This window comes from Nelusetta ayraudi, unplaced genomic scaffold, assembly GCF_046127955.1.
Source record: "Nelusetta ayraudi isolate G7.1 ecotype Tasmania unplaced genomic scaffold, CSIRO-AGI_Nayr_v1 ptg000042l, whole genome shotgun sequence".
Taxonomy (NCBI): Eukaryota; Metazoa; Chordata; class Actinopteri; order Tetraodontiformes; family Monacanthidae; genus Nelusetta; species Nelusetta ayraudi.
The window spans coordinates 12,022,274-12,039,601 of NW_027466092.1; the positions used below are offsets into that span (position 1 = coordinate 12,022,274).

The following is a 17,328-nucleotide window of genomic DNA, read 5'->3' on the forward strand; positions in this document are numbered from 1 at the left end:
AATCGCACCTGGAACACATCACCTACTGTGAGCGCTAGCACTTTAAACTGTGTGAATTCAGAAGAGGCGAGGAGCCGACAGACACCAGAGAGGCTGACGTGCTTCGTCTTCAAAAGTCTCTTGGTCTCAGACTGCACATTCCAGTTTTTGGAAGCGTGACGTTTCTTAGTAGTGAAATGCCTGGCTGGTGACTGAAGGAGCTTCAGCGAGCTGTTAGCGGTGCGCCAGGATCTTACCGACTCACAAGGAAAACACTTAAAATGCAAAAATAAAAATTTGCTATCTCATATTTGGCTCGCTTTTTTGTGTGTGTTTATTGCCTATTGATGAACTCCAGCGAAATAAGAATCGTCTTTTTCTCTCCACCTATATATATGAAAGGTTCAACAAAACATTTTTTGCAGGAAGCGAAACCGAGACGCTGCAAATGTGGCAAAATATGCAGTTTACTGGATATTACGATCTGCAAAGCTTTTCAACTGAGAATAAGTAAAACCTGAAACCTTTAAAGCATTAGGCTCATTACCTGCCTAGTCGCCCTGAGGGAGCCCAGCTGATCAAGCGTGAAGAGTTAAGGAGTCGCCGGTCATGTGGTTGGTCAGAAGGAGTCTGTTTAGAACTTCAAGGCTAACTTAAAGACGGATTTCTGAGGCAAACAGGCCCTAAATTAAGCTGCAGTCACTAAGATTGTCATGACACTAATCTGGCTCTTATAGATTTTAACTGATAAGGTCTGACACAAGCTATGTACGCCAACAGCCAATGGGCATCCAGCGAACCGAGGAGCCCATTAGTTGAAAACCAGTGAAGCATAAAACCGATCTGCACTCACCGATTTGCACCATCTTCAGGGTCGTGCAGCGTGGCCTCGATGCCGCTGTCCGTCTCCACGTCCTCGTGCATCTCTGGGGGCACGAGGGCCCCCGTGTCCTCATCGGTGAAGGTCTCGCACTCGCTGTAGGTGCTCTCCGAGCCCAGGTAGGCGCTGTCCGTCACCTCATTTTGCTGCACGGATGGAAGCAGGAGAGAGCAAAACCCGTTCAATACAAACAGACACACACTGATCTGGTATGAACAGGAAAGAAATGTTAAGTACACAGAATGGAATTCTGACACCCTCACCATTCCAACATTTGTCACATCCATGTCTCACACACACACATGCACATGCACACAAATAAACACTGAAAGAGTCAAGAGCAGCAAGAATCAAAAACCTGCAGAAGGCACCAACTGGTATATTAGCATGTGAAGAAAACGGCTGTGCTTTCAAAACAAGCCATAAGATGAATGTAAGCTGAATTTTGGGATCAAAATAAAAGCAAGGCCTGTGAACTCTTTCACAAAACTAGGCTGAACAAAACTAGGTTTACTGCTGTGTAATTTTATAATAGCTGATAAGACAAATTAAAGGCAGGTAAAACACAAAGTGAATGGAAAGTGTGGCAAAGAAAGCTTCAGCCCTCCGTCTGTTAACCGCTGGAAATGACAACAATTACACCAAAAACATGTAATTAGAGACACAAGCGCACTTCAGAGACAATCTGCGGCGCTTTATGCAACCCTGACTGCAATAAAACCACAAAGCAAAGCGGGTTAAGTAAAAATGACTCAGCTTCAAGCTTTTCCCAGCAACCCTCGCTAATACAAGCCAGAAAACACATGAGGCCGTTTGCCGTTGGAGACGCTTTTACAGGAATCAGAGCCGTGAGGAAAGACAGGTGCGATGCGACCAACGCATGAGTGTACCCTTCCGAATGCAGCGTCATGAGGAGCAGCGCCCAGGAGGCCGCCCGCCGTGTCCAAGACCATGACTCTCCCCGCCAGGTGTCACCTCCAGGATCGACGGTCGGCCATGAGAGAGACCTTCTCCTCCCTGCGTCCCGCTCACTTTCAGCCTCGGTGAGTGAAAGGGAGCGGGTTGGAAGTGTGTGCAGGAGAGAGGAGGGTGCAAGGCAGAGAGGGATGGAGGAGGGCAGGGGAGGGGGTCATCCGGCTCTCGACCAGGCGGCCACGGAGGCGGAGTCACGGAACAAAGTCCAACGAGTAGCAGGACTCAGCTGCAGCCTGAGGTGTGCAATCAAGTGAGTGAAGACGCAGCAACACCGTCAGCTGTCTGTGTGTTTATGTCTCCACCTCAGCCAGGGTGGTGACAGAAGTCATTACTTATTATTATTTGGGCTCATCCTGGGTTACAGATTACAGCAGCCAGTCAGAACTGCCTCGCTGCAAGTCAACAGAACAAAATAAACTGGTTCATGTTTTGAAAGGACACTGGTACTCCTCCAAGATAAGCATGATTCTCCACATCTCCAGGCAGGTGTTGGTTGCTCCTTGAGAGACTTCCCTTTTTTGTTGCATTCCAAAGATGTGGGAGTTGCAGCAAAGCATCTGTTTTCACATGTTCTCCATTTCTAAAATGGATATAATGCAGCGTCTTTAACATGGACTTTAGCACCGCAGAGAGCAGGCGTTCACTCTAAAAACATTAGACAGGCTGTCACACCAACCAAGAAGGGGTAACTGCTACTGTAAAAACTCTGATGTGAGATGGAAATGCAACGACAGAAAATATGTTTGGAAGGAAACGGAGGGCTGCACGTTCCTTTTTTTTTTTTTTCTTCTTCTTTCCTTGTGCCGTGTCCCGCTCGCCCAGCTTCACCTTGACTGTTTTGAAAGCAAACAGCGCAGGAACAGCACGCTCATTGAGGGAGAGGAACTCTCTTTCCGCCAGAAACCTAAAGGACAAACAAGAGCTCGGGCACAGGTGTAGCGCTGACCTCAGAACACAAACACAAGCTTCCCCAGAAGTCCCTGCGCAGGTTCCAGGAAACTACAAAGGCACGTTTGTAAACCGGAGGGCATGAAATATTGACGTCTCACTGGCAGTATAAAACCAGTCCTGGGGAAGATCTGACTTTAAACAAGGTTCTTTTTCCTATTTCATTTAAAATAAAAAACACACATGTGACTACAGGGTTTATTAGAGGCATGACCAATTATGAAAAAAAAAACATACCGCAAAATTCAATATTTGCAATGAATTGAGATAACTGCAGTCTACTATATTTATAATGCACATTTGAAAAGTGTGGACAAGTTCAAATATATTTCGGTTACTTCCAGAGAGGGTTGCAAAAATGTTTCTTCACTGTATGATTTTTTTTCTCATATATAATATTGGATCACCAACTTGTCACTGGCAAGTCTAAGTACACTAAAACCCATAGAATCTCTCTTCAAAAACGTTCTTAAAGTACTGGATAAGAAATATTTTTCTTTCCATCACTGCCCTATTCTCCAGAAATACAATATTTTAAGTTTTGATAATATTAAAAAGTTTAAACTTGCTAGATCTGTGTATAAGATTCTGCATGGACTTGCAACAACGAGAGCCTCCACTAGAGGTGACTGTGCAGTTCAACATCGACATACAACCTTCAGTAATCAGGTGCCATCAGTCAAAGGTACTGAGGTCTAGAATGAGATTCCAGCGCCAATAAGAGACTGTAACAAATGTAACACTTTCAAAGTCAATCTAAAAAAGTGGCTGAAAAGAAACCAGATCTGTCAGCACTAATTTTAAATTTAGGTCCCTCTTAGTGTTCTTTGTTACTTTGTCAGTGTCAGTTGTCCAATTCTTTTATCGCATTATTCATTTTTTGTATTTTTCATTTGTATTTGTCCTTGTATTGTTATTTTTTCTGACCTGCCAGGGACTGCCGATGGAAAGTAGCCTTTGGCCAATTCTGGCATATTTACATTTACATGTTTATTAATATGCACTGTCCCTTTTAAATAAATAAATAAATTAAAAAAAAAAAACAATCAAAGTAGAGCAAAATGCTTTACAGTAAACAAGGTAAAATCACGGCACCATAAAATATATTACAGATAATCTTCTACTCTAGAAGTTTTCACCAGTGCAGTGCTCTGCCTAATTTTAAATGTGTTGAATTGGGCTGCACTTCCAGACGGCAGCAACAGAGGGCGCTGGTGGTGAGCAGTGTTACAACAGTCACAGGCCTGCAACACTCCAGAGGCAGACAATGGCAGAAAACCTGAAATTTTGCAGAGGCCAGTGGCGGCGGCGATGGTTAAATATATAGGTTCCGAGAGGAGGCAGGAATTCCAGATATGCTAACCACAACTGTAACAACACCAATCCGCACAGATGTAAAAACTGAGCGCGCATTCCAGAAAATTCAACTGTTTCAGAGAAAGCTCAGGGGCCAGCCAGGCCTGCCAAGGGTTTTCAGTGGGACCCAAACCGCCGTGTTCAGTGTCTGTGGAACGTTCACAGAGTGGTAATGATAGCTGTGCAAGCCGCCTGCTAAATCACAGGAGGAGGAAGAGTGAAAGTGCATGGGGAGTTCAGCCGCACCAGTGCCGCGCTCTGCTCCCATGTGAACAGGCGGGAAAATGGAGGATCAGTAACTTGCGACACACGCACACACACACACACACACACACACACACACACACACACACACACACACACGGATGGATGCGGCGCCCCCTACCTCGTCATACTCCTCCGGGCAGCCCCCAGTGCTGTCACCCTGACTGAAGTTGGCGCTGTAGAGCTGCGGCTCTGGACCTGCAATAACAGGACAAAAACGGGAGGATTAGCACGTAAAAACGAATCAAATTAAGTTACGTAAGCGTCACTGTGTGTGTGTCAGCGAACATCACAGACACATGTGCACACAGAAAAAACATATTGCAGCAAAAAAAAGGTGACAAGGTGACTAATCCGATATTTCATGGAACAATAAACATTACTGCACAGTGATGTTGCATAACAAGCCACCTGCATTTTGTTAATAAGAATTTGCTCTTGATGGCTTGACTCGGCAAATAAAGGTTGAATAAATACACAAATACATACATAATAAAAAAAAAACCTTAATGCTATGCTATTGGATGCTTAATTGTCGTTAATCATAGACACCTGTTGTGTGACATAAATGTGTTTGCTTTATCTGCTCCGGGCTGCCCTACTTTGTCATGTTTACAGTCAGCTGGCATTGTGTAACTTTTACACCTCTTTTTACACAAGGGCTCTAGAATGCCGTGTACTAGCCATATGCAGGCAAAATAAAACAGTGGAGAAAAAAAAGCAGACTGGAGCCAATTTAGCATCTGGTCAATACGGGGCCTCTGCTGAAAATCAATCAAGGTGAAAAAAAAAAATCTGTAACTTGAGACGAACCAACAAGATGGAGCCCTGTCAACCTTTGCGCTCCTGTATCTAGCAAACAGAGCGCTGAATGGCGCCTCGCTGAGAGAGCAGAGCACAAACAGCGTCCTCCGAGGCTGCCAATAAATCCAAGGGGCTTTTGTGGTCCCTGGTTCACATTGCCTGTTGCTCCTGATCATATATAGACACAGCAGGCCATTAAAACAAGTCTTCTCTTCAAGGGGGGGTTCTGCTGGAAAAACACAACAACTGCAGCTCCTTGGACGCAAGCCAAACTGGCCGAGGACGTAGACTTGTTGGACGTCGGGTCTGGTTGGTGAAGACATGCCACAGTCTGCAGGGGACGAGGCATTTCCATAGCCCGCAGGCGTGTTTTTATGAAATAGAGAAAGTCGTCGGATCAGGAAAATTAAAGAAGATGCTTGAGCATTAAGGAAATGTAGCCGTGGGAGCAGCACAGGGCCTGATTATGAAGAAAAAATTATTTGTAATTCTCATACATTCCAGGCAGAGAGCAAATCCCGCTCGGCTGTAAAGTGTCTGTAGAGCGGACTCCACCTTTATGAGGATAGTGGAATTCTGTCGGCAGACTGTGAATAGCTCCGGAGGGCTGCGGCCGAGGGCTGATCCTCGCACAGTAATGGGAAACCGCAGAAAAATAACCGATTCACTGGCTACACAGTGCAGACCAGACAGAAAATATTGAAGATAAGCAGAAAGAGAAGCAGAGTGAGGGGGGGATGTGGTCTAATGATTCCTGGGCTGGATTCTGACCTTTGACCTTACAGTTAGACTTCAGGTCAGTAGCCAAACAATGTTCACTGCGCCTACCAAATAGCATGGACAAAATGGGATTTATTTTTTACGTGTCAACTACACTGATATATTTGCCTTTAACGTCCAATCTGGCCTCGGCACACAGCTTTGTGACTGGGGACAGAAAGAGAACCACCGGACAGAACAAAGCAGTTCCAGGGGCGTGAATAATTCATGTGAATAGGACTCTGTGTCTCTCCCGCTATGAAACCCTGCCAGCGAGCCCATGAGCATCTCATGCCTTCCAGTGCATGACTTATTAATGGTGTGAGTAACAAGAGCGGAGCAACCCAGAAAGCCTTTTTGGGGAAGGGAGGGAGTGCGGATTGATAGCCTGACGCGGCCTCGTGGACGTACAGTAGCCTGGCATACAACTGCACACGTGGTGGCATCTGATTTCACTTCAGCACAGGCACAACTGGTTGTGCAAATTACAACGCGGAATCAATCATTCCTGCTTTTTGTTTTGAAGGGGAAATGCAGCTGATTTGCCAGTAGATGTTTTGTTTCGAGAGAAAAAAAAAGAACATCTGAGGAGGAAGGAATCACCGTTTGAGTCGTTTGAGGAAAAAAAAAAAGGTCTGGTTAACCATCACCTCAGCTGGCACAAGGTGTGTTTACATGGTGACGTGTTTTGTCCATCTGACTCAACCATTTCAAACTGAGGCACCAGACTCTCCCGTTAACATGAAAACTGAATCAAATGATCAGATCTTTTTGGATGGGTTTTGAACACCACCTCCTCCAATCGGACTGAAATTTCTGACTACTTGACATACTAATGTGTTTCCATTACCCCTGAAATTGCACAAAAGCAAAATATCGCAATAGAAAACTGGTCATGGAAACACCTAAACTCTCATGAGGTGGTTTTCAGACGTATTGATAGAGAGATGGCAAAGGTGTCATGGAAACACTTTTTTCGCATTTACACGTCACCAGACGTGACGTACGGGGTCACTTGACGACTTCACGTCAAGTGAAAATGGTGCGTCAAGTTTGGACGCAGGAGGAGACAGAATATATTTTACCAGTAATGAAAGAGAAAAATATAACAACCATTCTTGACAGCAAACAAACGACACCATTCAATGGAAACACCTGCAAATCGCAATTGTACTTTGTAGAAATTTTAAAATTATCGCTTAGTTTGCAAAAAAACTGTAATGGAAACTCAGCTAGTGTCAGTGACATTCATGTGCTGACTAGAGACTCTGGTGAGATGGTTCACCTCCATTGCTGATGGCAGAGATTCCGCGGTGGAAGTCTTCGAAGCTGATCACCCCGAGGCCACTGGGATCCAGAAACTTGGTCAAATCCTTCACCTGGGAAGACACGAGTAACAAACCAAATCAATTCCAGTCAGTGTCGCCACGGCAACACAAACACATTCATCTCTTATCAGCTCTGTCCAGATGCTTCTGGATGATGTCATGGGAAGACGGCGGCAATGCTGACATAAGCAGAGTAGCGTATTAAAGAACAGCCTAGTTTGTGGTTTAAGCATGACGAGCCGACTGACAGCACATCTTTACAGTTATACAGCCGGACAGGCTGACCTGCGGGAGAAAAACTGCTTTTGCAGACAAAGCAGAGTGAAGTTTATTTGGATTTTAATGTGTGCAAAGGGCAGCGTCTTTTCTCAGGGCATATGACCAAAGGGAAGGTGGTGTGAAAAGAAATGCAGCGACACTTAAAAAATAGAAAAACACTGCGAGGCGACGCAGAATTTCTTGCGCAGCAACTCTGCCACCATCAGCTGTTAAAATGTGTTATGAAAGCACACCTACATTCTCTGTATCCCCCCACACACGGTAACCTGGCAACAGGAGGTGGTGCGCTACGATCTCCACATTACTGAGCAGATGAAAAAAATTCACATCTAAACTTTTATTTCTGGCGTGTGAATACATCTAACTTAACCATTTACACCAGCAGAATGCGTTGGCATAATGTGTTACATTTATAATGCCGGTTTGTTTGGCATCTATTTCTATTTCTAAATACTGTCCATTACGACGCAGCACTAACCCCAGTCTGATTCCAGGCGTGTATCTCTGACAAACTTAGCCTGGACAGCATGAGACTGCTTGCTGGGTGAGGTTCCAGTGGTTTCGGCTTGCTTGTTCTTCGATTTGAAAAAAACATAATAAAATAAAAAAAGACTTTCCCTCAGCCTGTGTGGCTTTCCCTCGCATGTACTTTCTATATCGGTTACACTTAAAAACAAGCCAATCTGCTTAGCAACACCAAGCTCCGTTTTTAGGAGGCTGAAACTCATAATAAACTGCCTTCGGCGGGCTTCGTGGCTTATGATCTGGGTTTAGCCAATTGAACCCAGCTGTACTTGGCAAGCGGGAGCGAAGGGGCGGCTCTCTACTCGCTGGCTAACGCTGTGCTTTAATGCTAAGGTTGGCGTGTGAAATGGAGGCCCAGTCACAGTGCAACGACCGCTTGGGTAGAAATCTGCCACGCACCAGACACTTTTTCCGTGTTCATCAACACCTCTGCTAGCTGAGGTGCGAAAACCAAGCTGAAGCTGGCTGCCTGGTGGGCGCGGCTGCAGTCTGAAATACACGGCCGCTATCATCAAGAGTTTATTTGGAACAGCCGAGGCGTCGAAAGCATTAACGCCGCATTAACGAAGCGACGGTCAAGCTGGATGAAGTGCAGCAGCGGCTAAAGCGGCCGCTGCCATAAAAACCTGCTATGCGATGACCCATATCGAGGATAAGCCTGAGCAGCAGTGCCAGGCCCCGCAGGTCCTGTGAGCACCGTCTGTTGGCAATCTCTAGGGTTGCATTTAGTAATAATGAAACAAGGTGGGTGTAAGTTGGATTCAGAGGCATATTGGGCTCAAAGCTCTTTAGAAGTCCAGTAAATGCCCCCAATTGGACTTCATTCCAATGATTTACAGTTTAGTCTGACATAAACAACTGACATAAGCCGTTTTTTCACAACAATGCCTGTAAATTGAATGTTTACGTGTAAATAAAAGGTATATTATCTTTGATGCAGCCCTCTCTGGTGACATGTTCTAAAAGGTTTCTAACCCAGCGGTTTATTTACAGATAACACTGTGTTTCATTTTGTTCCCCTTTGCTTTCAGTCCCGTGAACAATCACTAAACCACAGCGCGAACAAAACTCTTGACCTCAGTTACACCACTGACGACTTGTGAGATCACACAGTAACTTTTTTTTTTTCTTGTTCTTGTTTTGATTGACTTCCTAAATATACTACGAGGTACTTTTCATGATTATTTCCAAAAGGTGTGCCATGTTTGAACACATATTTCCGCAAGCCAAAGCTAATATCGACTGTATAATGCAAGAGTTTTGTATCTTTACATCAGGTAAGGCTATCCCTGAGACACAGCGTGGGGAGGAAGATAACGAGCCAAGTCAAAGGCAACGCTGTCAGACACTTCCTGGGGGGTGGGCATTGTGGTTTTTTCAGTTTCCTTTATTTGTTTTTGATCAGTGCCATGACACGGTTGACTGCCTCCACACAGACCGCTGTTGTGCATAACCCCGCGAAAAGGAATACCCACAGAGTCTTTCCTGGAGGGGAATTTTCACAATAGTTCCTTCACAAAACTGATAACCACCATCGGGGCTGGAAAAAAAATAGACGATGCATCACGACAGAATGACTGGTGGATGATAAAACATTCACGCGACCGCGTACAAAAGGGTACTCAAGGGAGAGGACGGTTCATGGTGTGGTACATTCCTTTGTAGATTAGAGGGGCAACAAATAAAAGCGGCCAGCGGGGGGAGGGGGGCCTGGCTGGCCAAAGTGGGGTCGGTTAGTGTCGAATGATGCGAGGGAGGGACGCGGCCACAATGCAGTTCAATGTGGCTTTTGTGCAAAATTAGGGTCAAAACCGGTGAGCGGAGTTTAGCAAAGATCCAGGACACTAGATACTCTGATTTGACAGCAGCAGTTTCCGCTAAAGGTGTCAGAGAAACAGAGACAAAACAGAAAGCAACGGAAACCAACAAACTGTTTTGTAACACTGAACATGTAACTTGCAACAGTTTGGGTGCACATTTGTAACTTTGACCTATTCAGCGCTGTTACGCCACAATCATTTGTTTGAAGTGTTGTACTGCTTTGTGAAGCAGATCAGGCATTTAAAGGAAGAAGTATGAGCTTTAAGAGAAGACATATACTGTATTTCCCATCTTGACTGTTACTTTCACAGGGGGAAAGGCACGGTCACATAAATAAAATGCAAGATTTACATATTGGGAAGGTGACTTTATAATGTCGGTCTATCCGGACTGCAGTTTTAAAATGTATATACAGTATTCTACGCCAAGATGCTTCTATCCAGACAGCAAGCGATGTGCACACACATACATTCAATGCCACATCCTAGACTGTGTGTGGAGGAGGCATTTGCATTTGGTTTGGCGTACGAGCACAAGTTCCACATGCATGCAAATATCTTATAAATATCTCCCTACTCTCTCCTGACAGGCTGCTGTGATATTTGCAAGGATATTAGAGGATAATACAAACACAACGAGAGTCCACAACCTGCTTGCGACCATCTAAAAGAAAACACAACATGTTGCTGGGGAATGCTTGTTGTGGACAGAAGCGGCAAGTGGAAGTAACTTGGTGCAGTAAAAACAAACAAAGCAACAACTGAAAACATTATTTTTCACTCTTTTACGTACTGAGTGAGGCACTTAAGGTTCACAGTCCACTTTTTAGTTATTTATGGACCTCTCAGTATTAGGTTACGTTCGCACAGCAGGCCCAAGAAGTCCACATCTATTTGTTTTGTTTTTTTTACCTCCTATAGAACCTAAATCTGATTAAGTGGCATTGTGAATGGAACAAGTCAAACATAATCAGATCAATTCAAAATAAGCACTGGGTCACTTACATACAAGTACCAAAACAGGTACATCTTCAATTTTTTTTCAACAATAACTAAAGATCAACATTTGTCATTCAACATTCAATACCGTGTACATTGAAGTAAAATAAATAAAATTAAAAAAAATCTCAAACAAACCCAACATTTAAAGCATTCCTTGCCATTCTGAAAATTGTAAAGAAGTCTGTTTCACTAAAATCATTCACATAACCTGCCACTTGTGGCTGCATGTCTAAATTAGCAGCTGGTGCTGAGCAAAAAGAAGACACACTTCCTTCCTTCTTCTCCAACCCAATATTTGCTTCACCTGCTTGCAGTGCACTCTTGCAGTACCTTAAAAAGAAAGTGTAAACATTCACATCTGTGGTCCATTTCAACCGACCGCAAGACTCTCAGGTATCCGGTTTGCTATGACATTAAAAAAATGTCAAACTTTCAGCCCTCAAACACAACAACACTTCAGTAACCTTGAGCTTGCAATCCCCAGGAGCTGCCTTGTGCATTAACATACATTACAGTGGGGAAAAAAAGAAATACATTACAGAGTTTGTTCACCAATTAGGCATGTTTTGTGGGACCAGTGGTATTTAGCAACTCCTGGCTGTAAACGTGCTGCTATGTTGCCATCTATCATGCTGTGTGCTGTTATTGGCTGTGATTGGCCTCCAGAGGCCTCCATCATGCTGGCATGAAGTTTAACAGGAACACGTTCTATCAAAAGTGGCTTCATCTCCAGCTTTGCATTCTGTCACACAAGTCAAAAGAGCTCCGCCATAAGACAGCTTCCATGAAGGTCCTATTAGATCAGACCAACTTTTCTTCCATATCCACAAAAAGAGCTGAAAGTGTTACATAACATTCCTCAAATTCTGAAGATAATTCAGTCTGCTGCCTCATTACTTATTGTGAATGCGAAAAGTCAGCAGCGTCAAAGGCTCCCTCTCTTTGATCCACATAGAAAAGAAGCCTAAAAGGAGCTTTCTCTAAGCCCGTGGCTCTTAAAAGCCAGATAGCCGGCAGAGTAACTCAAAGGAATATTCAGCTGTAATAAATTAGCAAAGTCTTTTTGGAAGTTCAAGGAAAGCCCTGTGAGGGAAAAAACTGCTGGACTCGACAAGGAATGCTGAGGTACTTTTGGAGAACTTCCCCAGAAACCAAACGGTAACGAGTTCCAGTGAAGAACACACCACGCCCGTGTAAAACCAACTCCCAATGTCATGTCAACAAAAGTGGGAAATTTTACTTAGGTGAGAGTGAGCTGACAACAACTTCCCTCTGCTGCCTCTGAAAGTAAGGTCACAGACACTTTTGAGGGATGGAAACAATCCAGTGCCACCTTGATTCCTGAAAATACATTTTATTCTTAATCCTTCCCATTTTCCTGCTTGGGGAGCCAGAGATATCTAGAGCTGGTAAATGGGACCAAACAGTACAGAAGCGATTTGAACTGGTTGAGAAGGGTTTAGCATTAGTGAGACTGAACTACAGCTTTTTACCTGATCAGCCCCATAGGCTGCAATGAACTCCATAAACTCCTTGATACGAACGCGTGAAGACTAACAACTAGAATCTATCCTCATTTTAAGGCCAATCGTTGGAAAATCAGACTTGTTAAACTCACGCATATAGTCTTAGTTGGTCATGAGAGCAATATACAGGATGTCACAAAAGTATAAATTAAAAAAAGCATCCTTATTTTAACATGAATAGCACACACTTGTGATTACGCTGATACATTTAGGTTGTGTGTTTTGTCACGTTCTAATCGTTTCACGTGCTAAAGTTCATTCTAGTTTATTTACATATCTTGCAGAAGACAAGCACGTCTGACAGGAAAAGAAAATGATGTCATGGTCTTGCCTGAAGCGAATTCAGGTCACACACCTAAACCAACTCACCACATGGAAAGTCTCTGTATAAGAGTATAGTCATTCATAAGGTTAAAAAAAACAATTGCTTTCCATACAGTTTTTATGGAGTCTGTGTAGACCATTAACAGGACTTAAAAAAAAAATATATTGCAACAGGAACTCTATTTAGAAAAAAAGTCCTGTGCAACATGCCTTGTATATTGACAGTAAAAATGACAGACAAGTGTACTGTCAAGCGCAAAGGGACTGTACACAACAAACAGATGCAGGTCACGAGCAGAGGAGGATGCATTAGCTTATCACATGGGATTATCCTCAAACCGCAGGATATGCAAATAGGAAGGTGGGGGTTGAGGGGCGGTGTCATCTGACATATGGAGGAAGTCCCTGGCCTGACGGAATTCATTACAGCCAATATGTCTGACAAATATATCTGCATGATAACCTAAATCCGGATTCTTGAACACCCTCCAAATATGGACAGCAAGCTAATCCAGAGCTTTTTTTCATTTTGTTTTACTATGTCATGGCATGAGGGGAATCTATTTCACCGTATGTCAAGGGCAGCTGGGTAAATGACGGCAGCTCACAGGCAGCAGTGACATTAATTCTGCAACAATAAACAAGGTACAACACTCTCCACCAACTATTCAGCTATGGCATCCTTTACAAAAGCATTTACTGCCCATAAATGGTAGTAACTGCACAGCACCTTACTCAATTGCGTTATTGCAGACACAAAATACTAGCAGGAAAGTGACATCAGTCTGATAGCTTTAAATTCATTGAATTAAGTGCGCTTTGCAGGAAGCTCTTCGAAGCACAGCAGGAAATCAATGATAAATCAGTTATGAATGTATTTTATTGTAGAGCATCGCTTTGAATGCATTGTGCCAGTGGATGCGAGCTAAAGAGAGCCAACTCTAAAGAGTATCTCACCTGATCAGCCCCGTAGGCAGCGGCGAACTCCATAAACTCCTCGATACGAACGAAGCCATCACCGTCCTGGTCCAGAGCATCAAACACAGCTTTGAGCGGAGAAACATCTTCCTCCCTTGTGCTCCCATCCGAGACCATTGGCAGTGAGTCATCCGCCACCATCTTGGAGAGCGAGATCGTCACAGTTTGCTCGCGAGTCCATCCAGCCTCCGGGGTAGAACTATCCAAGTCCTGAACAGAAAAGTCTAAAGAAGCAACTTCGTGACAGTCTGATACTTCTGACTTGTTAGCGTCCGCCAAACTCTCCCCTTCCCTCCGTTCAGTAGTCAAATCGGGGACGCTTCCATTCTGAATGCCCTCCTGCACTTTCCAGTCCCAGGTCTCTTTATGGCATACCTCATCAGTAGTCAAGCACAAATCCAAAGCCATTGCCACATTTCCCTGACCTCTGGCTTCAGAACAAGTATCGTCTTCCATCAACTCTTTGAAGTCATTTTTCGCAGGGTGACGCTCACCGGTGAAAGCACCCAGTGTGACATCATCTTCGCCTGTCAACGGCGAAGGTTCCACTGACGAAGCCACAGCACATGACTCATTCTCTCCTTGTTCTAAAGTCTGGCATGTAACTGAGTCACCTTCTAAATGTTTCACCTCAGACTCTTCTATCGATGGTTCTGGTTCTGATGCTGATGCTGATCCCACACTCGAAGGGCACAGACTCAGACCGCTGTCACAATCCGGAATATCCAAATCCAACAAAGGCACAGCTCCTTCAGAAATCTCCAGTGGTGTGCTGATGTGGTTGAGCAGAGGGCTGTTGTCAGATAAACCCTGTAGGCTGGAGCTGCAGGTTCCAGGCAGATCGGTCACTTGACTAGAATATAAACCTTTGTCTCCGGTTTCAGGTGATAAAGTCTCCCACGTCTGTGAGGGAGGGAGGCCTGCCTGTTCCTCTTGTGATAGGGTTAGCAGCTCCTCACTGACACCCTGTGGGGTAATTTCACCTGAAGGGACATGTGAGGTTTCGTTTGATAGAAGATCCACCAGCAAAAAGGGATCCACTGTGACAATTTCTGGAGTCTCAGAGGGGGAAACAGGTGCATTGAGTCTTGTTAGAGTTGCCTCATTACAGGAGGCATCTGAGTTTTCTAGAGGGTCCTTAAGTGTCAGACTCAGATCCTCACTGGCAGATGTTTTCCCAGCCATATCAATATGTTTGGGAGAAAAAGACCAAGGCAATGTGCAGTCACTCATTTCATTAGCTCCTTCATTTGCTTCCGTAAGAGGTAAATCCACTATATGAGAACTAGAGACAGGAAGTTGGGATAGGGACTGATCTCCCACAAGTTCTAAATCTCCAAATGAAAAGTCAGAGATGTCAATGAGGTTGTCCAAATCCACAGGCTTGTCCTTGTAAACAATGTCCTCACTTTGTTGGGATGTTTTATCCGGGTCGCCATTCCTGAAATCCTGAAAACCTGCCTGACCGGTCGTGTTTGTAAAGGGCACACCTCCATTGTCTGTTCCCAGTGTGTGAAATCCCAGGGGAAATGGTTGGTCTGTCTCCCACTGTGTGTGCCCCAAAGGGCCAGACAGGACTGTCGACTCCATTTATTTTGGACGTTCCACTTTTCTTATTCTCATGAAAAGCTGACGTTTGCGTCTTATCTCACTGAGGTGGTTAAGATCATGTTTATCAAGATGATTGCCATGTTCTTTAACCGTAAAACGCAAAGAGTGTGTGTGTTTTAATTAGTACACGCATTACCCACTTCTGACTGTAAAAGGCTAGTGGGTTTCTTTATTGCACACACAAAATATAAGATCCACTATTAAAGGTATATGTCGTTTGACGGGTTAATTTCGCAAGAATGACAGTCAGGAATGGAGTAACAACTTAACATTTTCTCAACTTCTGCGGTTGTCACCCACGCCTAAATGAAAACGTTACCTTCGTATGGACATTGTCCTAATGAATGAGCACCGTTTTTAACACGTTCTCACTCACGACATCCCGTTCGGTCATGGCAGGTCCATTTCTGGCTGTTACCGAATGATTCAGCTTGAGCGAACCAGGCATCCACATGCATTACTCCGGCCCGAGAGCAAGAGAAGCCCACCGAAAACAAGCCCCACGACTTAATATGACGTCTGACTTCATCGCTGCGGCAGAGCCGATTAGAAAGACCGTTCAAACGAACGCGTTAAATCCCCGCTGTTTGTCAACATTAGCTCCCTCAGCCGATTACCGCGCCATGCACATCGCTGGCTAATTTGCGCAGCCAGTGAATGTGAAATGGCGAAGAAACTGATGGTGTTAGACGAAAACACTGGCTGGTAATGACAACAATTTCACAGCAAGGTGGTTTACTGCGTGGATAGCACGAGCAGCTGGAGCTCTCGGTAGAATTTTCTTATTTTTTGCGAGCAACTGACGTTAACTCCTCCTTGGAGCATCCCACTGCTTTGGTGCCATTGGCCAGCGGAGCCGCTAACTGGCTAGCCAGGGCAAATTAGCCTATTAGCTTGCTAACCCTCCAAACAGCGCTCGCTTCTACCCCTCGGACACAAAACGAACCGATTTGCGCCTTCGGCAGTTAAAACGGCGGAATATGCAACGTGGGAAAATGTCACCAGTTTGACAGTCCGGGTTTACGTCCTGTTTTCGGCGCCTTTCATTCCAGCGGCGATCCACCTGTGTCGATGTCAGGAACAAGACAGGCCAGACGAGTGACGGGACGAAACCGTTGTTTGCTCATCAAATCCTCCCGTCGCCCTCACCACCCAAAACACACATCAATGGCAATAGTGTCCCCGTCGGTACACACGATGAAGCGATCGGATCAGCGGATGAGGCCGAGGTTCTCCATCGTTTAGTCCAGTAACGTTCTCGAGCAGGCTCCTAAAGCTCTCGCATCAGCATCAGCGGTGTCCTATCCTCCGCCTTCTCCTCCTCCTCCTCCTCCTCCAGCCGCATACACACCGCTGACGTTTCACGCAAGCGTACAAGTCACCCCGCAGTATCAGCGGGCTCGCAGCAGCACGTCAACGCGACAGGTGATGATTAGTGCTGGAAGTGCACCACGTTGCACTTCAGGTGCTTCAAAAGGTGCTGAGAGTGATCACCGTCTGTCTTCGCATCACCTCAGCAAGATGGTTGCTCGTCAGTTAAACCATGCCTCTTATTGATGAAGGAAATCCTGTTGCAAAGCCTTGTTGTGATGAGCTACGCGCTCTGTGATGCCACTATTTAAATAAGCTTTCATGATAAAGTAGAAAACCGCAATCAACAGTGGAAATGTATTATCTTTAGGAAAAAACGAGTTGTTGAACACTCTGAATTGTGATGTTCGGGCTCCCCCTTCTGGCAAACAAAGTTATTACCCATTATGTGCCTGAATATATGAGCATATTTGTGAGCAACCCAATCTGGGTTGGTGGATGGCTTTGTAAAAAATAAAAAAATAAATCCAAATTATAACCAGAATAACATTTGAGACTTTAAAGAAGTTGGCTGCTTATGGAGTCCAATACTGAATGAGGAAATAAACCAAAAAAAAGGTCAAACGTTAAATACCAACTTTGCTTATATTTCGTATAAT

At 44.7% G+C, this 17,328-nt stretch overlaps 1 protein-coding gene across 3 annotated transcripts in view; it reads right to left on the bottom strand.

The window, feature by feature from the left end:
- rab11fip3 (RAB11 family interacting protein 3 (class II)) overlaps nt 1–16,684 on the bottom strand; it is a 31,175-nt gene extending 14,491 nt beyond the window's left edge. Inside the window, exons 1-4 of one of the 3 annotated variants that reach the window (XM_076034457.1) lie at nt 13,727–16,684; nt 7,251–7,344; nt 4,524–4,600; nt 833–1,005 (exon numbers count right to left, since the gene is read on the bottom strand). In XM_076034457.1, the coding sequence (XP_075890572.1) occupies nt 833–1,005; nt 4,524–4,600; nt 7,251–7,344; nt 13,727–15,337 (1,955 nt within the window). In that variant the 5' untranslated portion in view covers nt 15,338–16,684. Of the gene's footprint in view, nt 1–832; nt 1,006–1,749; nt 1,935–4,523; nt 4,601–7,250; nt 7,345–13,726 lie in introns of those variants that run through there. The other 2 variants (XM_076034458.1, XM_076034459.1) reach the window with 2 other exon arrangements.
- Nucleotides 16,685–17,328: the final 644 nt, after the last annotated feature.